Source organism: Staurois parvus, unplaced genomic scaffold (assembly GCF_062004578.1).
Source record: "Staurois parvus isolate SC_StPar_1 unplaced genomic scaffold, SC_StPar_1.0 ptg000432l, whole genome shotgun sequence".
Taxonomy (NCBI): domain Eukaryota; kingdom Metazoa; phylum Chordata; class Amphibia; order Anura; family Ranidae; genus Staurois; species Staurois parvus.
The window spans coordinates 374,973-399,014 of record NW_028318228.1 but is presented as its reverse complement, the minus strand read 5'-3'; the positions used below and the strand labels follow the sequence as shown (position 1 = coordinate 399,014).

General features: G+C 41.9%; 1 protein-coding gene across 1 annotated transcript in view; it reads right to left on the bottom strand.

The window, feature by feature from the left end:
- Positions 1–5,135: 5,135 nt before the first annotated feature.
- The window catches only part of LOC149454213 (aminopeptidase N-like), a 108,616-nt gene continuing 89,709 nt past the window's right edge, over positions 5,136–24,042 (bottom strand). The window contains exons 16-21 of the mRNA XM_089687617.1: positions 23,666–23,757; positions 21,956–22,063; positions 19,370–19,537; positions 11,783–11,920; positions 10,366–10,447; positions 5,136–7,200 (exon numbers count right to left, since the gene is read on the bottom strand). Of these exons, the coding sequence (XP_089543743.1) occupies positions 7,039–7,200; positions 10,366–10,447; positions 11,783–11,920; positions 19,370–19,537; positions 21,956–22,063; positions 23,666–23,757 (750 nt within the window). The 3' untranslated portion in view covers positions 5,136–7,038. The remainder of the gene's footprint in view (positions 7,201–10,365; positions 10,448–11,782; positions 11,921–19,369; positions 19,538–21,955; positions 22,064–23,665; positions 23,758–24,042) is intronic.

Sequence of the window (24,042 nt, the reverse complement as noted above, 5' to 3'; positions counted from 1 at the left end):
ATTTGCCACATCTAAGTAAATATCTGTTGTGGCAAAAGCTGGTGTTGGGGTTAATTTCCTCGTTCGTGACTTCACTGTATCCTGGGGAGCCCACCCCGGTACACGGCTTACATCTCCTCATGTCTCACCATATTTGTTTCCTTCTCAAAAAATAAACCGGCATCCTGGATTATCAGCCACTTCTAAGGGAGAGAACCCCAAAGGACCCAGAGCCAGTTCTCCTAGCTGTTGCTGGTACAACCTTGACAGCATGTGCAGCACAGAATTCCAGAGGCTAGGGGGCAGCTGGTTTTCTCACTGCAATTCCGCCAAGCAATCTGTGGCCGGGTAGAAGCAGCCCAAACCTTTCTGGACTTGTGTAGCAGATCCACTAAGCTTGGATTCTTGCTCAGGATTACTAAATTGAGTACATGGGTCAGGAAAGGCAGGTGTGTGATCTTCCTGATGTGCAGGGCAACCCGCCTGACTGTTGGTGATGTGGATAGTCTGGGAGCTGCCAGTAACTTTGGCTCAGTTTGCTTATTTCCCCCCTAAGCCAGTGGTCTCCAAAACGCAGCTGGCTGAGGCCCTTTGCTTGCTTTTATCCAGCCCTTGGGGCATCATCCCCCCCCGCCATCAGCAACAGTGGGGCATAGTTCCCACCACTGACACCAACAATGGGGCACTATTCCTCCCACTGACACCAAAGATGGGGATTCCTTCCACTGACAACAATAATGGGGCATTATTCCTCCCACTGACACCAATGATAGGGCATTATTCCTCCTACTGCCAGTTTAGCCAGTTCTGAGACCAGCTTCTGTCAGACACATAGCTGTACACACGGGTCGAAAGTAGTCTGGTTCCTGCCACAGAGACTGTTTTCAGCCAAGCTGCAAACTGTTTCATGGTCTTTAAGCTTGCCTCTAGACAATCCGTTCCTTTTTGTTTTCCTTTCAACTCGCTGGTTGAATGCAATAAAATGAATCATATTTGGGCTACCTTAAGATGCTTATATGAATCTTATCTATTTAAAACACCATCTGCTAAAGCATTATGCAAAACAGTCAGTTGTTTTTACTTTTCTAATCCTTTTCTAATGCCCCCTTCCACACACTCGATGTGGATGGGGAAATCACTCCCCTTTACAAGTTAATGGAAGCATATGGAGATGCAGACTTAAAGCAGAGCTCCACCCAAAAGGGGAAGTTCTACTTTAAGGCTGGTCCCCCACTCCCCGTTAAGAATTGTCACCTTTGGGGAGCGGGGGGGGAGCGAGTACCCGAAATTAACAGGTAGCTGCACCCACTTTTGCTGCCTAGGCGATCGGAAACAGAAGTTGCCCTTCCTCCCTGTAGTCTTCTGGGACATGTGACAGGTCCCAGAAAGCTACAGGACCATTCAGAAAGCGCAGTGCTACAGGGGGCACCCGGCTGTGAAGCTGCAAGCTGTCACAGCCAGGTGCCAACATTGAAGATGCAGGCGCCTGGAACACAGGGTGGACAGTGAAATGGGCTACGAGGGGGGGGCACCACAGGATCAAGGGACAGGTAAGTGGCTGTTTTTAAAAGTCAGCAGCTACAGTTTTTGTATTTTTTGTTATTTTCACTGGAACACCGCTTTAAATACCCACTATCTCCTGCACAAATGTGGATCAGGATCTAGAGAGAACAGTACAGGGAGCCAGGCAGTGGCTCTGTGCTGGAGGTACCTGTGCTGGGGTGCAGAGACCAGAGAGGCAGCCCCAGAGGGCTGGCATGTGGGATAGAGGCTGAGGACCTGTGCCACTGGGAGCCTCTTGAGTTGCAGACTGTGGGTCCACATTCATTGAGACTGAGCCTGAGAGAGAGAGAGCCTTTGGACAAGCGGCGGACTGACCATTTGGAAACTCGGGCATTGCCCGAAGGCCCGGGATCAGTAGGGGGCCCCATGAGATGCCCCTGGTACCTTTTTCATAGGCTTTTTTGAGTTTTGGCAAGGACACAGGGGCCCCATGATCCCCTATTGCCCGGGGGCCCCATGAGTTGTCAGTCAGCCCCTGCTTTGGACTGAGCGACAAAAAGGTCTTTCGCTAAGCTGAGCCCCGAGCTGGATAGTCCTGTTGCTTACACCAGAGAGAACCTGAGCATTTTGAGGACCTGATCACCAGAGGTTTCTTGGACAGCAGACTGTCAGGTGTATGGGACTGGGCCTGTTGCATGGCAGGTGTGGTGAGCAGAATTGTCTGCGCTTGTTCAGCAGCCAATCAGCCATCCATTACACAGTCTAAAGGGACAGCTTCGCATGCATCAGCTTACATCAGGGCCCCAACAGTAGCTATCTAATACTGACAATTAGGCACTAAATACTTGTAATCACCTCCAGGGGTACCTCTTTGTCAGGATTGTATACACAAACCCACTACTGGTGCTGTATGCATAGTGTGCACCTGGACCTTTATTTGTGGGTTAATTAATGCCAATACTTTAAACCCTGTTTGCATCAGTTATAATTGGGGTTAGCTTTGCTACAGTTCAGTTGATTTCCACCATCTTATGGGTCAGTGTTCACCATGATTAATTCAGTATCTTTAAACATGTTCAGTTGTCTGTTTATTGATTTATGTCTTGCTTAACTACATTGCCACAATACATCCTTTCAATCCAGGGTGAATAAAAATCAATGATTTTTTAAAAAAAATAAAAAAAATCTGATTTTTTTTATTTAAATCTGATTTTTTTTATTTAAATTGATTTTTTTAAATAAAAAGCTTTTTGAGCAAAATATATTACCATCCAAAGGTTATTCCATCATGAAATAAAGATTAGTTTTTTAATTATGTAGAATAAGGCTGTATATGTTTAATTTTTTTGGTAAATAAATTCCATGAATCCATTCACAATGTCATGCTCTTCCAGAGGTTTTTGTAAGATTATTGGGCAGTTTCTCTGCCTACAAGATATTATCACAGATGCTCGGTTTTGCAGTTCTCAAAACTGAATTTGACTCAGCGGAGATCACATGCCTCTTCTTCACAGCAAAAATGTTATAACATGAACAGAGTTAAGAAAAAGACCTTAATCCTAACTTCTACAAACCTATGAATACAGAATCAACCCCTTCAGTGCTAAGTTTCAAGAAGTTCAGTGAATAGAATAGAAACAATATTTTTCTGATTGTATGGAGTGGAATAGATCTGCACAAGAAGGAAGTGAAACTAAGTGTGAGGAGGAAGGGGCTGACAGTCTACGTTTCTTAAAATATATATATTTTGTTTAGCCAAATTAGTTAACAAACATGGATGTTTAAGCAAATCACATATGCTGGAATGTTATTGTTTCAGTTGAATAAATCTATTTAAATTGTTATTATTAAGGTAATGATTATTTTTCTCCATTCATATTGGGACAACTTTTCTGTTGTACTTAGGAAGATTAACCTATTAAACTGGGGATAAAAAAAACTAATATGAAAAGTTGTTATTCTAAAAATCTTCATCTACTTGTATATTAAAGTTATACCAGCAAGAATTAGTCTTGACTAATGCACCATAGATAGGCTTGTCCACTCCTACTTCCACCTTTACCTATCCATACCACTCCACACCCCCTTAACCAACTAAACTTTACAAAAAACATGACACCATTTGGAGTAAATGGCCAACATGGCCTTTTATTAACAACTTCACATTTTAACATACATCAACCGTTCCTTAACGGAAACCAAAGAATTGTTGTTGGTCTTCAAAGGCACCCACAAACGATCCAAAATGCACCTGCGGACAACCCTATACACTAGGCCTCCAGCCGCAACCAACCAGCTCGGAGACAACCATACCGTCCGCAGTGCAGCACCACCACCTTCCAGTTAAACCTTGGTTAACTGGGAATATCCACCGGGCCCCCCATACCACGGATGGGGTCCCACACCATTGTTTTAGCTTCCAAGATGAGAACCGCCTCCAAAGACCAACAACCACCCACGAACCAACCGAAAAAAAAACCCTTTCCAACCGGTGTCCATTTTTTTTTTTGCTTTCTCACCTGCCCCCGGGCGAGACCCTATACCCAACCAAACAGGGAGGGCGGGAGGGAAGCTCTGGTCCTTGCCACGTCCAGCTCCACTGACGCCCCTTCCGCAGAACCCCCCACCCTAAGGTACCACAGACCCCTCCTACACTCCACATCTGCCAATACTATAATTACCCAATCAATTCCCCACCCCCTGGAGCTAAATTTAACCCTTTCCGTTCCCTACACCACTCTGGGCCTAGTCATGTATGCCCTGCACTATTTCCATTCTTCCCTATTCGCTACGGGCATTTCTTTATGCAGAAAACTAGGATTTAAATCAAGCCTTACTGACTAGTGATTTAAATCGTGATTTAAATCAGTTTGATTTAAATCAAATCCACCCTGTTTCAATCTACTATCTTTTTGTGCATTATTATAGAGTGGCAGTATACTATCTTTCCTATTTCAATATGTCTATTGATTTAAACAAACTTTACAGATTGAACAATCCGATTGTCGGGTAAGAGAAAAAAAAAGAAAATCAAGCTGAATACTTTAAACAGCATGGTATCAAGTATATGTCCAATGAACACAAAGCAGAGATGTGACGGGTGCTCCTTGGAGCAGTATAAAAAAAAAGGATTTAAATCTAGATAGAAAATCTCAATGGAATGTTGCGCATCCCACACGTGGACAAATTAGGTCTGGAAAGTCAACTAAGAGAGAGACTGTGTTAAGGGAAACTAACTTTTAAGTTATACAAATCTTCACTGTAATTTGCCTAATCTGTATATATCCTAAGATCTTCAGCTCCATCTATTGGCCATAATGCAGTACTTTTTAAAAATACCTTAATTGGGAAAATACTGCAGTATAGCCACTAGATGGCACTGAGGATCCTAGAAAATTCATGTATCAGGCAAATTACAGTAAATATTTGTGATGGTTGCATGACTTGTTGACAGATTCACAGAGCTCATTTTTTATAAATAGACCCCTTAATGTATGTCAGCTGCTCATTTTTAATGTTGTGTTATCAGTTTAAATGTGCATTTACAGCTAAAACACCACAAAAGAGTAATTAACTGCATTCAACCCTTAAATTACTTCCTTTATTGCATTAACATCACAACCCGATTAGAAAAACAAATGACAAAATAAAGGTTTCCTATTAACTCTTTATTTTTATATTCTAGAATGTAAAACAAAATAACCATTTTTCCCAGTGTCTCTGTTTTATGAAAATAGGATATTATATTATTTACATAAAGATTGTAAAGGTATAAATAATGGTACAATATATTTGCTTTGTTTAAAAGGAAATGTACAACTCATTAGGCTCTCAGATCTATAGCCAGGTACTTGATGAGGTCTATTAAGCAAGATGGAACATGAATTGGTCCAGCATATAGTTGATGCAGAGAGAGGAGGGCATAGGTGGAGGTAGCAGCTACTTCTTGGCCTTGGGATCTCAAGTCTGATGCTATATGAAAATTGCTCATGTATATCCTCCTTAACACATTACGGCAGCCTTTCTCAACCTTTTTAACACAAAGAAACTCTTGAAATAACAGGCTGCCTGGCTAATGATACTATATAAAAAGTTCACAGTACTTTATTGTAATCGTCACTTAGAAGAATACTCTACATTTGGTCATCTGTGGTCATTTGGAAGAAGCCTCCTCTTAAGCCAGCCATAGGTGGATAGTCCATTTAGCAGGGACCAGCTCAGTTTCGATCTATGGACAGGTTGATTGCATCAATCAATTTCAGTACAACCAGCCTGTCGGATTTTTTTTTCATGCAATCAATGCCGGCGGCCATAGCCACAGTGATTGTTGCATTCTGCCAGCAGATAAGGCTCCCCGCTGGCAGAACACAATAGCGCTTATGGGGGAATTGAGCAATTTTCTTTCCTGCAACACGTAGTTGCAGGAAAAAAAATGGTTTAATGTGTGGCCTGCTTTACAGATAAGTAAAAAGATCTGAATCTTGAAGGGCTGAATTAAGGTATTGACCATCATGGATGGTTTATTAGACAGATGAAGCCTATGTTTTCACAAGTCATACAGTAATAGACATTTTGGGGTCTTTTTATTAAAAAAATGTTGTTGTGCTAATGTCTCATTAAACATAATTTGTCATTTTTATTTTCTATGATCATCAGCTCCATCAAGTGTCCACAATGTGGTATTTTCCTGAAATAGCTGAATTCGGAAAATACAGCATTATGGTCACTCGATGGAGCTGACAGTCATAGGAAATATCTATTGTGGTGGTTGAAAAATGCTTGAGACAGAGACATTTGCACAGCACATTTTTTTATACAAAGACCTCATTGCGTCTGGGAGTTTATGCATCCCCCCATGCTGGAGACCGCTTTGTGCTGGATTTTTACATCAGCAATGGGAGCAGGAACAAGCAAAAAAGTATCTTAGATTGTAAGCTCCAAGGATCAGGCCCTCCTAACCCTCTTGTATTGAACTGTATTGTTGCTGTATTGTCTCCCATTATATTGTAAAGCGCTGAGCAAACTGTTGGCGCTATATAAATCCTGTATAATAGTAATAATACACCCTAAAGACCTGGGATTCTTCTTTATGTAAGCAGGCAGCATATGAGATGATGTGTTCCAGGACATTATACTATTGTCATTCCTTCTCTCTTCATGGTGACATTTTATGTCATTTAGACCCCTTAATATTATTTATATATCTGAGAGCAAATCATGTTCCCTAAAAGATAAGCATAGTGTTTAAACCCTGAGAAGTAAAAGCAAGTTCCCCATTATATGTACACAGAAGGTTTGCAGCAAATGTTCAAATACGACTTGGCAATTGGGGTTTCTCGGTCACTACAGAAAGGAAGGTCATAGAAACCAATGACAGAATAGTGGACTAGAAGACGGAATCAATGTAGATGATATATCGTACAAGACGCTCTACAACCACTTTGTTGTCTTTTTGTCTTTATAATCTGGGGGGGTGGCAAACAGTTCTTGTAGGAGGCACCTGTGGCTGGTAAACTTGATCTTCACAAGTATCAGGTAGTGGTGGCGATATAAAGTTTATGGCTTTACTGCAGCTTCAAACCATTCCTGAACGATCTGTTTGTTTTCATTTACCCATTTGATGTTCGCTTTGGTCTTCTCTATTGATTGCTCCAGAGCTCGTGTGGCTGTGCCGAATCCAACTCCAGCTGCTTCGTTATCCTTTTTAAACTGTTCAAGCTGGTGAGGAATAAAAATGATTGCCATGATCAATCAAATAAAAACATTCCAAATGGATAAATGGATTCTTACACATCTATATATGTATGACATGTACATGGTAATAGAACTCATTGAATAAAAATGGACTATTGGGCCTCATTCACTCAGGTGTACCTGTCTGCAGGGGCAGACTGACAACTCATGGGGCCCCCTGGCAATAGGGGATCATGGGGCCCCTGTGTCCTTGCCCAAATTCAAAAAAGCCTAGGAAAAAGGTACCAGGGGCATCTCATGGGGCCCCCTACTGACCCCGGGCTGAGTTTCCAAATGGTCAGTCCGCCCCTGCCTGTCTGTACAATTTTTCCCCGAATAGGATGCATAGGCTAGGGTTGACACCTCATCTCTTTAATGCCCTGTACACACGATAAGAAAATCATATGAAAAATTTTGCGGAGCTACTGATCGAACGATTTTCTCTTCGTTGATGAGCAGGATGTTTTAACCGATAACGATATTGTGAATGAAAAAATCCAGTTGAACAACAGTGAAAAATGTTGTTGTTTCACATACGAACTACCGATTTTCTATGCAGTGGTATGACAGTCGTCCGAAAAAAATCTATCAAGCGCTATCACGCATGAGCGGAAACAGAAGATGACTCGGATGTTTATGTCCAAGGAATCTTTGCGAACACGAACGGAAAATCCAAATGTTAAAAGTAGATTGGCCTAATGAGATAATGAAACCAGAATTCTGCATATTATATTTTATGTATCTCTCAGGGGCGGACTGACAACTCATGGGGCCCCCGGGCAATAGGGGATCATTGGGCTCCTGTGTCCTTGCCCAAACTCAAAAAAGCCTATGAAAAAGGTACCAGGGGCATCTCATGGGGCCCCCTACTGACCTTGGGCCCTCGGGCAGTGCCCAAGTTTCCAAATGGTCAGTCCGCCCCAGATATCACTATTTATGCATATAGATAATGTAATAAACTATAATATACTCATTGCTGGTAATTGTTGTGTATATCGCTAGTTCTGGCCAGAAGGGCGTGGCTACAAGATCACACGCACACTGCATCACGTTCACTTGTACGGAAGACAACGCTACATATTGCCCGATGAACAATTTTTTTAGATCGGTTAATGTGGGCCACAATTTCGACGAACGAACGCCTCTCGGTCGTCGGATGACCAATCGGTCGATTTTATAATTGTGTATTCCCACCTTAAGCCCGGGTTCACACTGATGCGATGCAGAATTTGCACTGGTTTCTGTGCGATTCTGCATCGCATCATAAATGTGCCCCGTTTAAACGAACCACTGCGGGTGTGTATTTTAAGTTAACATCCTGAAATCAGTTCGCAAAACACGGTGCGATGTGCAGAATCGGATCACATAGGTGTGAATACCCATGCGATCCGATTCTGGTGTGGACAAAAAAAAGGGTCCTGCACTTTTTTGGTGCAGATGCGGTGTGATTTGCACTGCACAGATATCACATGTGATTTGCACAGGAATGCAGTGCGGTTCCTATGTGAATCACATGTGATGTGCTGCACACACAAGTGTGAACCCAGGCTGAATCCTAACACCTACTAATTATACAGGTTCTGTGGCTGATTAAGGTGGTAATTAAACTCACTTAGTGCCTTATCTGCATTACATTAGCCTCAGAACCTGTAAATTAATATGTGTTCGGGTTTAATGGGATGAGGTGGCAACCCTAGCATAGGTACTCCATGCATCTCCATGCATCTGCAGGCGTTCCTATACATATCTACTGTATGTGGACACAGCCGCTAGTCCTCATGTGACAGCCGTGCAAGTGCAGGTCACTGAACACAGACAATGGGATGGCCCTTTCATTGATGTATGGATAGGTATGTTTCTATGAGGAAGGTCAAATTGGAATTAGCGGCTGGGTCCTTGCAGCCACATTATTCCAACAGACATGCATGCGGATACACGGAACACCTGTGCATCCTGTATGGGCAAAGACAGCCCATCACACGGGTATACAAACAGGTTCATCTGTGTAAATGAGGCCTTAAAGTGATATTAACCACTTGCCCTCCAGAGGATTTACCCCCCTTCCTGACCAGGCCATTTTTTGTGATACAGTGCTGCGTTACTTTAACTGACAGTTGCGTGGTCATGCAAGGCTGCACCCAAATTAAGTTTACACCCTTTTTTCCCCCACAAATAGACCTTTCTTTTGGTGGAATTTGATGTGCATTTTTTTTTTTTGCGATATAAAAAAAAGATCAACAATTTTGAAAACAAAACTGACTTTTTGTCCAGTAAAAAAAATTAAAAAATCAAATTTCATCATAAATTTAGGCCAAAATGTATTCTGTGACATGTCTTTGCTAAAAAAAATCCCAATACATGTAAATTAATTGGTTTACGTGAAAGTTATAGTGTTTACAAATGGCTGTATAGATACTGGAATTTTTTTTTCTACTAGTAATGGTGTCAATCAGCGACTGATAGCGGGACTGCGGCGGGAATTCTCACACTGGTGGGAACTAATTTGGTGTCACTGACCTCCCCAGTGTCACCAATACAGTGATCAGTGCTAATAAAAAGCACTGACACTGTACTAATGGCACTGGGCAGGAAGGGGTTAACATCTGGGGTGATTAAAGGGTTAACTGTGTGCTGTGCGTGTGTTTTACTAAGTGTGCTGTGTTTCACTGTAAGTCCACTGCTATGCATGGCTCTGCCCCCTACTCGGAACTGAAAAATCATGTAGCAGTATTTCTGCTATAGGGCGGCACAGAAACGGTTAAAACCAACTTTTTTTGAAATATCAAACATGTTATTTGCATTGCTCAGTGCAGTGGTTTTGCACAAAGCAGCCCGGATCGATCCTCTCTTCTTGGGCCCCATGCCGTTGCTCCTGGCCCCTCCCTCCTGCTGAGTGCACGTAGACTTTAAGTCTATGTCAATGGTGGCAAGTCTATAGGCGACCATTCTGTCTGGACTGACTGGATCTAAGGAGGTACAGTATATCAATGTATAAAGTTGCATTTGGTCTTAATGGTACGTAATAAGTCTAAATAGATCATTGATCCTTTTAAATGTATGCTTTTCAAGGAAAGTTTTAAATATTCATAATCTATTACAGCATTAACTTCTTCGTATTACCTACTACTACTATAGATATAAAATACCCACCTGTTGCAAGTCAAAATCAGTGGAGAATCTTCTAGTCACTGTTGTAATCAGGTTACCAAAGGAGGATATAGTGCTTGCAAAGCTAGAGAGAAAAATAAAAACAAATATTTTTTTCTGCTTTACTTGGCAGGTAAAAAGCAATGATCCAGGGAGTTATCATTTTGTAAGTCTCATACGTTAGCTTCCTAACTACATATTAGAAATCATTATATGGTGAAAAGTTTCGGAACACCTGACCATCACAGCTGTATTAGGTTGTTGGACATCCCATTCCAAAACAGGAACATTTATATGGAGTTGAAACACCGATTTCAATACGGATCTTCTTATTCAACATCATTATCTGACCTCAGAAATGCTCTTTTGGCTGAAGGAGCCCACATTTCCATAGACACACTCCAAAATCCGGTGGAGAGCCTTCCCAGAAGAGTGGAGACTGTTGTAGCCACAATGGGAAGCAGTGTGGCTACAACGGTCTACAGTCTTCTGGGAAGGCTTTCCACAGGAGTTTTGAGTGTGTCTATGGAAATGTGGGCTCCTTCAGCCAAAAGAGCATTTCTGAGAACAGATAATGATGTCGAATAAGAAGATCCGGATTGAAATCTGTGTTTCATCCCAAAAGTGTTATGTTCCTCTGCCCCCAAACACATCCAGCCATGTCTTTATGGATCTGACTCTGTGACCCCATGGGCACAGTCTTGCTGGAACACAAATGAACATTTCCCAAACTGTTGCGATAAGGTTGGAGGGTCTGAACACCCCTTAGTTTGACTGTTCTCCACTGGTGTTGGCTGTCAGAATTGTCAGCATTGTGACAGGAGATTCCTTCAGCCACAATGCATAGCATGGATGGAGGAATTTATTAAAAAAGAAATCTAAGACAGTCACCCTGCATTCACCTCTATGACTTATAAATGTAGCAGAGTGCAAGTTGCTATAAAACTCTATATCAGCCTTTCTCACCATTTTGAACACAGAGGAACCCTTGAAATAACTTTCTGGTCTCAGGGAACCCCTGCTAAAAAGTACTATATCTATAGCCCATGATACATTAGTGTGATGGTCTTTGGGCGGAATTCTCTTTACATGTGTGGTCACTGGGAAAAAGTCCCCCCTTACAGATAACTAAAAAGGTAAATGGTGTCAATGGGAACTTGTATGAGAAGCAGAAATTTCTCATTGTTCAAAGAACGCCCCTAGAAACCTGTGGAGAATCTCTGGTTGAGAACCTTGCTCTATACAGTAACATTTGTATATTTTATGGAATATCTTTGCTTTCTTTTGCTTCTCTTGCTCTTGATTACTTTTAGTAGAGTGACCCAATTCCAACAGGAATGGTAGAACCTCAGCAATGTACTTCCCTCTGCCTGCTTCTGTAATTATGGCATGTGCTGAGAAGATTGGATTGGACACTTACTATTCAACAAATGTCTTCCAGTTGGCTCTGACAAAATCCCAGGCAAGAGTCTGACCAACTACGTTGTTGGCAACACTTGAAACTGTGGAAATCGCGTCCTGTTTCCGAATTGTGCCATCCAGGGAATATTGGAGCAGTCTGAAAAACAGTACGAATGATGTGAATCTCCAGTTTTGTTGAAACAAAAATCAACCCCTCTCTAAATCAAATGTAGAGAATATATACATAGCAAGGATTTTAATACACTGCATTACAGATCCTTACCTGCTTTTATCCTGTAGATGTTAAAGGAGAACCATACGCAAAGTAAAAATACATGTATCTGTCAATTGCATTAACACAGCAGTTTTTTTGTTTTTATTCCCCCCCCCCACACACCAGTAACATGTTTGCATTACCTGTTGACCCTATAATTGTTTTTTTCTTTTTTATATGGTTATACGGAGCATAATGCATGCCCACTGGCATGAACAGGACCTTAACGTCATTGCAAATGGGGCAGTCTTTGTATCTGTAGGTGAAGGTATGTAATCTTTATTAGCAGATTCAAATAAACTAACAAGCTGAAGCCAAATTCCAGTGAATAATGTTAAATGGTTTGTCTCATTAATACATCTGCAGGCGTGCTTTTGAAAAACAACAGATTTACTGGTCGGATCACCAGATGAAAATAAAAGAAAGCAAGACTATAAAAGAAAACTAATACAGCCATCAAATCTAAGAATTAGTAAGCTGCAATATGTTAAATGTTTGCTTTTGGGTTTAATACTACTTTTTTTTTCATTTTTATATAATGGCATACAACAGACATAATGAAATGTAGACTTCACAAAAAATGCAATAGATTACATAATGTTTAAGTCACATCTGGAACAACAGGGCGCCATCACATGGTATGTAAAAAAAACGGGATACAATAAACAAATAAACAAATAATTCAACAAATGGGATAAATATTGCAGATAAAGGCAAACTGTCCCATCCATAGCGACAGGTTGCGGGAATCTCTACACAACAGGACAAAAAACCTGCTGTCCTTCGCAAAAAGCTACCTAAAGTAGAACAAGGTTGTATGGGGTAACCTTTGAATAGAGAGGAAAAGAACATAAAGAGGAAGTCTAGTGTATTTAAATAGTAGAAAAAGTAAGAAGAGGGAGGGGGGAGGAAAAGAAAGGGAGAGAAAAAAAAAAGGGAGAGGGAGAAGAGGGAAAAAGGTCACCAACTGGGGAGCGGAAGTTACTAGTATCAGGCAGCCAACACAGCAATCAAATGGGGTATCCACTAATCAGGTATATTGAAGGTATTCATCAGAGAAGCAGAAAAGATCCCAGTAAAACCATATTTTCTTATGTTCCTTAATTTGTCTTAGAGGACAGAGGTCAGGTCCTCCAATTGTTCAATGTCATTTACTCTTGTCATTGAGCCACCATTGGAGCAGATTGTTGTTTCCAAGAACACGGAATACAGGCCCTGGAAGCATATAGGAGATGTTTAAGAAGTGATTTATGATACCTTTTCCTAGAAATAGGGGTGAGATTGAGTAAAACTGCGGCAGGGTTATCCTGCAAGGAAATGTCCTTAAACTTATGGATAAGTCCGATTATGGGCTGCCAGAAATAGTGTAACTTCAAGCAATCTGAAAAAATGTGCACAATAGTGCCCACTGCAGCGCCAACATCGGTCCAGTTGTTGGGGAAACAGCTTAGCAAGAACTGACTGACTGATTTTTGGAGATTAACTTTAAACTTAGATAATGCTCTATAGACTGTGAGTTCCTGAATCCGAGAGGATAGGGAGGTAAGTGGTTCCGTGTCAAAAGAGAGGAGGTCATATGCCACTACCTTGTGCTGGTACTTGTCTGCATGGATGCCCCTTATGGAGTGATTGTTTTGGATGTGTTGAAGGAAAGGTTCTAGTGTAAGAATGAAAATTAAAGGTGATAAGGGGCAACCCTGCCTGGTACTGTAAAAATTGAGAAGGACTTGGAGTCAAAGTCGTTGACTCTAACTGAAGCAGAAGAGTTGGAGTATAAAGTCGAAATCCAGGACTGAATAGGTGCCAACATACATGCGAGCCTGACTGTTGCATGAAGGAGGGTTCAGTCCACCCTGTGGAATGCCTTTTCGGTATCTGTAGACAAGAGTAGAAGGGGGACATGGGATTGTTGCTCCTTCGCTACTACATTCAGGGTCCAGATAGTGTTATCCCTCTCCTCTTTGATTCAAATGAAACCAGCTTGATCTGGAGAGACGAGCCATTGTAATAATGGGTTCACTGCATGGCTATGATATTGGTAAAAAAAAACTATGATTTTAGTAAAAAACTTCACTTCACATCACAATTTAAAAGAGAAATAGGCCTGTAGCTGGCACATAACAGCGGGTCTTTACCCGATTCGGATCACAGAGATGCATGCACATAGAATATCAGAAGGCACACTGTGACCAGCAGTGATGACGTTGAAGGCCTCGACAAAGTGAGGTGCCAGCTGGTTCTGGTACAGTTTGTAATACAAAAGTGTGAATCCATCGGGACCAGGTGCTTTCCCAGGTTGGGTGTCTACAACGGCAGCTGCAAATTCTTCCACAGAAATTGGTTGGGATAGGGCATTTTGTTCTTCCTCCATAAGTGTAGAAAGATTTGCTTCTCATAGATAAATGGCAAGGTCCGGAGGCTTGTGGTGTGTCTGCTCAGGGGAGGAGGCCAAATCCAGATAATAGAGCTTGCAGCTTATAAAATGTGGTCCAAAAGCATGATTTGGCTGATGACCATTTGGGAGACTAGAGGGATTGCCGAGTGTTTAAGCAGGAAGAAGTCGGAATCGGAACTATGCATTGAAGAATAGAAAGTATAATACCTCTCCTGGGGATGGAATATTCTCCATATATCAATTAATTGGTATGAGTGACAAAGGTCCTTAAGCCATAGGCGAGCTCCTCTGGTAAAAGAAGAACAGCCCTTACAGGAGTCCCTGTGAGAATCTAGAGTCAAGTTAAGGTCACCGCCAAGGATAAGGGTACCTTCAAGGAAGGAGTCGAGAATGAACAAAAACGTCTCAAGGGCCAGAAGCTGGTTGAATTTAGGAAGGTAAATGCTTGCAACAGTGAATGTATGTGAGTAAAGTTTCCCCTTTAAAAGAAGCAACCTGCCCTCCAGGTCTCAATACTCATGGGGGAGATCTGGAAATAAGGATACTAGTTCCCTTGGATTTAGAAAAAACAGACGGACTCTGGTATGCCACCGGGAAATGTTTATTAGAAAATATGGGGATCTTGTCTGCCCTAAAGTGAGTCTCTAGAAGAAAGGCAATATGTACTCTATGTCTCCAGAGCTTGTTCACTCTTCCTGGGAATTCGGTCCTTTGACATTCCAGGAAGTGGAATTTTGACAGCCATGTAGGTAGAGTGTTACCTCTCATGCTCAGACAGGGAAAGGAAAGAAAAGAAAAAAAAATGAGTGTAGTGAGAAGGAGAAGTGTGAAATAAAAAGGGGGGGATGGGAGATAGAGGGGACGGGAAAGAAAGAGAGAAGGGGGGTGTGAAAAGGCAGGTGGAAAGGACGGGGAGTCGACAAAGAGAGAAAGAGCAAGAAGAGCAGAAAAGGGGAGTAAAGAAGGGTAAGAAGAAAGGGGGGAGGGAGTAAAGGAAAAAGAACTAACTAATGATGGTGACTTCGAAGAGAAAACCTACTGCCACCAGGGCAGAGTGGGTCTAGCTTGGTTGGTGGTAAAGCACAGCTAGGTACAGAGTTCTGGCCCCTGGACCCCCACAGCTCAAGTGTAGAAATTCCAGATTACTGATGTGATCCATTAAAGAGACATATCAAAGGAAGAAGGAACATACCCATACATGATACAGAAAATGTAACAAACTAGTGCCACCTCAACAAAATGGGGAAGCAAAAAGACAGGCAAATCAGACTTAGTGCGCTAAGAAAAAAACACAACACTGATCAATCGCACCAAAGTCAATAACATCAAAGTCCCCAGGCATATAGCATATTGCCAGGGCAGTACACAAGATGAACCATCATCATGGTGGTCCCCCAAGGGCACACAAGGCATTCATAAGTCTAAACACTAGATATGGCATAGGCCAAAGCCTAGGGAACAAAGACAACACTCCAGTCATCCAACCTGTTCCATCAGAGTATACAAAGGGGGGAGGAGAACCGATTCTTGATAGCACAGACCCCAGCAGTATTGGAGTTACAGACCACCCCCTAGGGAGGTGCAGGCAAGAAGGATAGGTTCAGATATGTCTACCCGAAAAGGGTTGCCAGGCCTCTATATCGTCGGTTGGCAGAATGATCAGAAAATAACATAACCTGAAGAATGACCATGAATCGCATCATCACAGTATGAGGCTGTGGCCTACATGCTCCTGTGGGAGCTGAGAATGAGGGAGATATCAGCCGCCTCAGCCAACTCCTCATCAAGCTGACGGCTATACTGAAATAGTTCCAGGTAATAAAAGAAAGTCCGTGGTATCCGAGAATCAGATATAGACATAGAAGTAGTATGTATAACGAGAGAGCATGGCCAGGGAGGCATCGGGAGCAAAGCACTCATAAATCCTTGTACAGCATATTCGCCACTCCCCAGCTGGCCTATTACCATCCGGATAATCAAAAAAAAGCCCGCAGGGAGGCTAACTATACACAATAGCCAAAAAGTAAAACCTTGCAACAAAATAAAATAAAACTGAGCATGTACAGTGAAAGGTGGAAGCCTGTTGCCAACTCTGGGATGCAGAACACGCCCACAAGGCAGAGTGGAGAGACGCATGTGTTATATATAATAGAACAACCATCCCGGATGACAAAAGGCACTTTGTTTCCAGTTCACCAAAAAGTGTTTAAGCCTACACAAACCCATGAAAGGCCCACAGGGTTAGGCACATTGTTGTACAAAGTGAGAAAGGGACAGGTTAGCTTCAGAAGATAAATGAAGTCCATATGTGGGTAGGTCAGTAGAGAAAATCTGATTTCACATATACACCATCCTGATGAAGCAATCTCCAGGAAGCACACAGCATCATGGAAGGCCAGCAGTGGGGCCTATGGTGAGTCACGCTTAGAACGGCGATTGATCTGACATCATTGAGGTCTGCCCAATTGGGCATTCTGTTGCTTATCCTGGGTGACCAGAACTGCAAGCCAGTCAGGAACAGGCAAGGGGTCCATTTCAGCAAATGCAAACAGGCCATGAAGATCTGAAGGGTGGCGTAAAAGAAAATTGTCAGTCCCTTTTCAGACTAAGTGAAAAGAGTGTCACCATTTATAAGTCAGGCCCAGCTCGCCCATCCTATCCAGCAGCAGCTTGAGGGACAGTTGCATCAGCAGCACCTGCAAGATCTCTTCCTTGAGGATAAATGAGTATAGGCAGCATATAGTATCTCTGGGCCTGTTAGATGAAGAGGGGTGTGGGCCCAGGGTCCTATGGACTCTATCAAGGAAGATCTCTGAAGCTGGTGGGCGGTCCAGGTAGCGGTTGAAGATGGTGGGTCGAACCTGTGCCTGTGTCACGGTTTCCAGAACCCCGCAAAGCTGGATATTTTGTCTATGGATGTGGATCTCCAAGTCATCTAAGTGCAGCTAAATAGGCTGATCAGTGAGGCCTGTATGGGAAGTTTGCAAATTTTGGATGGATTGGGAAACTATGCTGTGTTCTGTCTCTAGTTCAGACAGTCGAGAGTCCAATGCAGACACTTCCTGCCTCAGACCCTGTACTTCACTCCGCAAAGCAATCTCTACCCTGTAAGCTAATGCCTCAACGTCCATTCTTGAGGGCAATTACTGTAAGAATGACCATAATGTTTTCTCAGATTCGGGTGGTAGAGAAGGTCCATGATGGTGAGGTGTTGCAGTTGTAATACTCACTGTGCCACATGAAGTGAGTATGGGAACCAAGTTGTCTTCAGCAGGCGCAGGGCTGAGGAGAAGGCCACTGTGTGTAACAGTGGCCTCCATAGATGTACAGAGATCTGGGCTCAGTGTGCTGTCCTCCTCATCTGGTGATCTAGCCAGCGATCTAGGGAGGCAAGGGGAGAGATTGCTTGGAGGAGTGAAGGGTGGAATGGTATTTGCATTCGATGGCAGTGGAGAATGCACCAGGTCTGTAGAGGCAGCCATGGTAGTTGGGACTGTCTAGCATCTTGGAGAAAGCTGGCGTGGAAACACCAGCTGATAAGACTTCAAAAAGTGGTCCATACTGGAGGAGGTAGGCATGAAGTGGAGGCCCTTCTTCTTTCTCATGTGTTGCACCTGGAAAAGAGACTGGGATTGCAGGGTAGATGTGCGCTGGTGAGCTGTAGAGGAGCCGTGGACAGGGAGCTCGCAGGAAAAGCATTCTTACTCTGCCATGCCTTGACCACGCCCTGTCTAATACTACTTTAAAGACTTTTTTCTGCTGGAGCAAAATTGCACTATGCGTCATAAGGTTTTTTTGTTTTTTTTTACTTTCCTCTGGATCAATTGTGGGTATAAGATTCTGTATAGAAATATTTCCAATTTTTTTATTTATTCGTTGAACTCAATGGAATGCATATTTTTCCCCCTAAATGTGTAACACAATAATTTTTGCTATAGTGGTCCTTGGAAACAGATGACTATATCCTCCCTAATATCCTTTTCTGCGCCCTTTTAGATAGGCAACACTGTTTACTAGGATTTTGCCAAAGAAGAAACAGGAGAAGTCAAGGGGAGGATTCTTGGATTCCTGTGTAACTTTGGGATGTTGTAATGGTTTCAAGTAATTTTTCTGTATATTTTGGCACTTCAGGAAAATGATAGCTTACGACAGATTGTAGAGGCAAGGTCATTTTATAGTGGCATGCTAGTGGCAGAGTAATACAACCTCTGTCAGGCTTTTATTACTGCCTGTGACTTTACAGTATGAATAGCGAATAGACATTTCTGCTGTCGAATTATTAATGAGACAGAACCATCCTCCCTGTAGAGCCAACTGTTTAAACAGAGCTAGCCATGAATGGGCTTATGCAAATATCTCAATATCCAGAGTTCAACTGTCATACTTGTACAGGATTATTTATGAGAGATTGACATCACCCCTATACGTCATGTCTGTATAGAAGTTTTGGGTTTTTAAGGGGTCAGAGGTGGACCACCTGACCTCACATAGGTACCCAGCTTCCTAACATGTAATGTGTGATTGGGAACATCCTACAGAGAATTAATAATTTACAATTTGTTTATTTTATATAGCGCAGTCAATTTACGCAGCGCTTTACATATATATTGTACATTCATATCAGTCCCTAACCCTCAAGGGGCGTACAATCTAAGGTCCCTAACTTACATCCATACACATACTAGGGCCAATTTAGAGAGGATCCAATTAACCTACCAGCATGTCTTTGGAGTGTGGGAGGAAACCCACACAGGAACAGGGAGAACAGGCAAACTCCAGGCAGGTGGTGCCGTGGTTGGGATTTCGAACCAACAACCCTAGCACTGCCAGGCGGAAGTACTAACCATTTAGCCACTCTGCTAATTAAATGAAAACATGGTAGCAAACCATTGCCATTCAGTAAAAGATTGTTCAGAATATTCCAGTGGAAATCGTACCTGTTAAGGATCCAAGGTTCCTTGCTACAGGCCAGGCCTGCTCTCAGTTTATCTGCTTCTTGTGCATTCGTTGTGCTTTTGAACTGTTCCCATAAAAAGTTCCACTCATTAATTCCTCCTTTTGCTATTGCAGTGCAGTAGATGGAGGTTCTCAGGTTTGGATGAATGCTGTGGATACACACAAAATGATATTCATTTATAGTAGTATAGCATCAGTACTAGATTTATATTCAGATAAGGCCATTGGCGTTAATTCTTTAGGCCTCATTTACACTTGCAAAATGGGTGGTTGAGAAGTGCTTTTACTGCCCCCTAACTGCTCCCACTTAAAGTGGTTGTAAACCTTAGACATGAAATATGAACAAAGCATATCGCTCTATAGTGTGTACTTGTCTCAATTGAGAGCACTGTGTCATTTCTGTCTGCTGCTTCGTTCCTCTATTAGCATGAGTAATTTCTGACAAGTTTTCCTGACACCAAGAGAAAAATGGTGACAGAGAAGGAAGCTCCAGCAGATTGACAGCCTCAGCTCTGTTCCTGTGTGCTGTGTGGAGGAGTGTGTGTGTCCCTTCCTTCCAATCAGCTCTCAGATCTCTCCTCACTGTAGAGTGTAACTTCAACTCCCTGCACCCTTTTTTTTTTTTACAGCTATACAACACAAATGTGATTTTTACTGTGTTTGTGTTGTGCGTTTTTTTTAAAAAAAAAACACCAAAAAAGAACGGTGGTGTTTTTGATTTTTTAATGCGTTTTTGCCGTGTTTCCATTGCTTTCGATGGGGAGGTGCATTTTTGGTGCATTTTTTTTTACTACACCAAACCTGCACCTAAAATGCAGCAAACAGGACTTTGAAAAATGCACCGGACCTGCAAATGATCAGTGTGAAGAGTCCCATAGGAATACATGGTCATGGTTTTTAATGCAAAAGTGGAAGAAATGATCAGTGTAAAAGTAGCCTTACCCTAGGTTCACACCTAAGCGTTTTGCAGAATCTCAGTACAGTCCATTTAACATAATTTCCTATGGGATATGTTCACATCTGCATGTTTTCACCCAGTGCGTTTTTTGGAAAAGGTCAGGGACTTTTTTGAAAGCAAAAAGTTGCATTTTTGGTTCTATAGACTTCAATGGAAATACTGCAGAAAAGCATGCATTGCATATTTGATGTGTTTTGCATTTTAAATCTGCCTAGCAACAAGAAAATTTTTGAAAAAAGTTTTTAAAAATGCGAAATGCATCAAAAACATTTTGGTTAAAGCTGTACAGTTTGTTTTTATCTACAGATGATCTTTTTTCTGCAGAGGCCGTTTTTTGGTGAAGGTGAACTATTCCTTTAACCACTTCCCGACCGGCCGTTGCATATAAACGGCCGGACGGTGGCACTGCAGGCTCGGGTGGCAGGACACAGTGAAACACTGATCGTCGGACGGGACCGCTGTGCGAGGTCCCGATCATGTGATCACTGATTGGCCAATCAGTGATCACATGCAAAGTAGTAAGCAAGATGTCAGTTGTGACATCATTGCTTACTACGTGTGAAATCTGTGAATGATCACAGAGGTCACATGGTACAAGGCTATTCACAACAGCCTTGTACCATATGACAAGCTGTGACCAATCACAGCTCACTCAGTACTTCTGAAGACTGCAAGAATGCAGACAGAGAGAAAGAGAAATGATTGCTTTTACATCCTATATGGGTGTAAAAGCAATCAGTGTAAAAAAAAAAAAAATCTTCATCACCCCCCACAAGTAGTACAGTGTCACCATGGTGACACTGTACTGCTAGGGTGACAGTATGTAAAAAAAAATAAAAATAAAAAATAACAATTTAAAAATGTAAAAAAAAATGTTTAAAAATTATAATTTTTGGTTATAAACTAATTTGGATTTTTTTATACTAAAAAGATAACGGAATAAATTTTGGCCAAGATTTATGATGAAATATTACTTATTTTAACTTATTAAAATGTTATAAAAAAAACACTTTTTTTCAAAATTTTTGGACATTTTCATTTACATAGCAAAAAAAATTTAAATCCCAGCGGTGAATAAATACCACCAAAATAAAACTTTATCTGTCTCAAAAAAATGGTAAAAAATTCATTTGGGTACAGTGTTGCATGACCGCGCAATTGTCATTCGAAGTGTGATAGCGCTGAAAATTGCCCTGGTCAGGAAGGGGGTAAAAGTGTCTGGTCTGGAAGTGGTTAAGGACACAAGCCTTTTAGCCCATTGCATAACTGTGGTATTCTGTATTGCTGAAGACATTTCTTGCCTGGAACATTAGGTGTCCTGCTTTTCATACCCATTTGAACATTTATTGTAAATATCATTTTAGACCGCCAACTGACTATTAGGTAGAGTCAAACAGCAAATCTGTTGCTGCCTGATCCCTCTGCACCATAGCCACATGCAAGCCCCGAACCCCGTGCCAATAGAAATTACTGGCTCATTAATGGCAATTTTCCTTCTGAGTTTACCAAGATTAGAATTTTTTTTAAATATTATATTTCAAAACTTCAGGATATAGAGTAGTAGGCTGTTTAAGAGAGGCACCATTTCTTTGTATTTGGTAATACGTACCTATTTATGCTGGTATTAACCCAGTTCTGGAACTGTGCAACTGCTAGGTCTTCACATGCTTTAATACCATAGGAGCAGGCTGTGCTGACTGCATTAACTTCATTATATCTGTAGAAAAAAATATACAAAAATAGTAAGCCATTGTGGAGAGCTAATAGATTTACTGAGAACGTTTCCGTGTGCGTCCATGTCTTGCTTGAGGGCCGTGTATACCCGCATGGGGATGAACAGGTTTCCTGCGCATCCCCATGGAGGCAGTCCTATAGCTGTCAATTGGGATTTTAGTTATTATTTTTATTATTTATTTTTATTTCAGGTACTTATATAGCGCTGTCAATTTACACAGCACTTTACATATATATTGTGAGAGATTGACATCACCCCTATACATCATGTCTGTATAGACGTTTTGGGTTTTTAAGGGGTCAGAGGTGGACCACCTGACCTCACATAGGTACCCAGCTTCCTAACATGTAATGTGTGATTGGGAACATCCTACAGAGAATAAATAATCTACAATTTATTTATTTTATATAGCGCTGTCAATTTATGCAGCGCTTTACATATATATTGTACATTCACATCAGTCCCTAACCCTCAAGGGGTGTACAATCTAAGGTCCACATTCATACACATACTAGGGCCAATTTAGGCAGGAGCAAATTAACCTACCAGAATGTCTTTGGAGTGTGGGAGGAAACCGGAGTATCCGGAGGAAACCCACGCGGGCACAGGTAGAACATGCAAACTCAAGGCAGGTGGTGCTGTGGTTGGCATTCAAACCAACGACCCGACTACTGCCAGGCGGGAGTGCTAACCATTTAGCCACTGTGCTAAATGGGAATTCTGCACAGGCACAGGCACTGCTCCAAGTCTGACATCCATTTGGGTGCGGGCCCTCACATGGGTCCAATATGAACAAGGCCAAAAACTGATCACAGTGGTCTCAATATTAGAATAAGTAAATAGAAAAGTAAATGTGCTTCTCACAGCAATCCTATACTTGTTTTATTTATCAGAGTGGAAATTCCAGACTAATTTATTGTAGATAAGGCACTGAGTTAAATTACCACCTTAATCAGCCACAGAACCTGTGTAATTTACATGTTGCTTAAAGGGATAAGGGGGCAACCCTAGGTATTCACTGATGGCAGTGGCCTCTTTCAGCAGGATAATGCACTTTGCAACACTGCAAAAATGGCTCAAAGATGGTTTGAGGAACACAACAAAAAGTTTGAGGCTTTAAATTGGCCTCCAAATTTTCCAGATCTCAATCCAATCGAACATCTCTTGGATATGCTGCAAAAACATGTCTGACCCACAACTTACAGCACTTAAATGATCTGCTGCTGACGGTTTGGCGCCAGATACTACAGCATGCCTTCAGAGGTTTATTGGAGCCAATGCTTCAAAGGGTCAGGGCTGTTTTGGCTGCAAAATGGGGACCTCCTCAATATTGGATGGGTGAAAAAAGTTATGGCTGCCCTCAAGGACTTTACAGTCTAAGGTCTCTATCTCAAATACATATGCATACTAGAATCAATTTAGACAGGAACCAATTAATCTGCCAGCATGGAATGTGGGCGGAAACCAATGCAAGCATATGGAGAACATGCAAACTCCCTGCAGATAGTGTCCTGGAGCACCATCAGTGCTTCTATACAGAAGTGCTAACCACTGAGCCGCTGATAACAATCCCGTTGTACTTACTGCTCTGTTAATGTTTCTGGCCTTTGGCTCCAGTTATTTGTCTTGACCTCAAAGTACTTAAACAATGGATCAACTTGCTGTACCATGTAACTCTGTAAAGAAATATTATTTTCATTGATATATATAGGTCATATGCTATGTATTATTGGCTAGTAATGATAATATTAATAATAATTAATGTATTACAATTTAATACAAAAGTGTATATACACACTATATTGTCAAAAGTATTGGGCTAGCCTTCCAAATCATTGGATTCAGGTGCTCCAATCACCTCCATGGCCACAGGTGTATACAATCAAGCACCTAGGCATGCAGACTGCTTCTACAAACATTTGTGAAAGAATGGGTCGCTCTCAGGAGCTCAGTGACTCCAA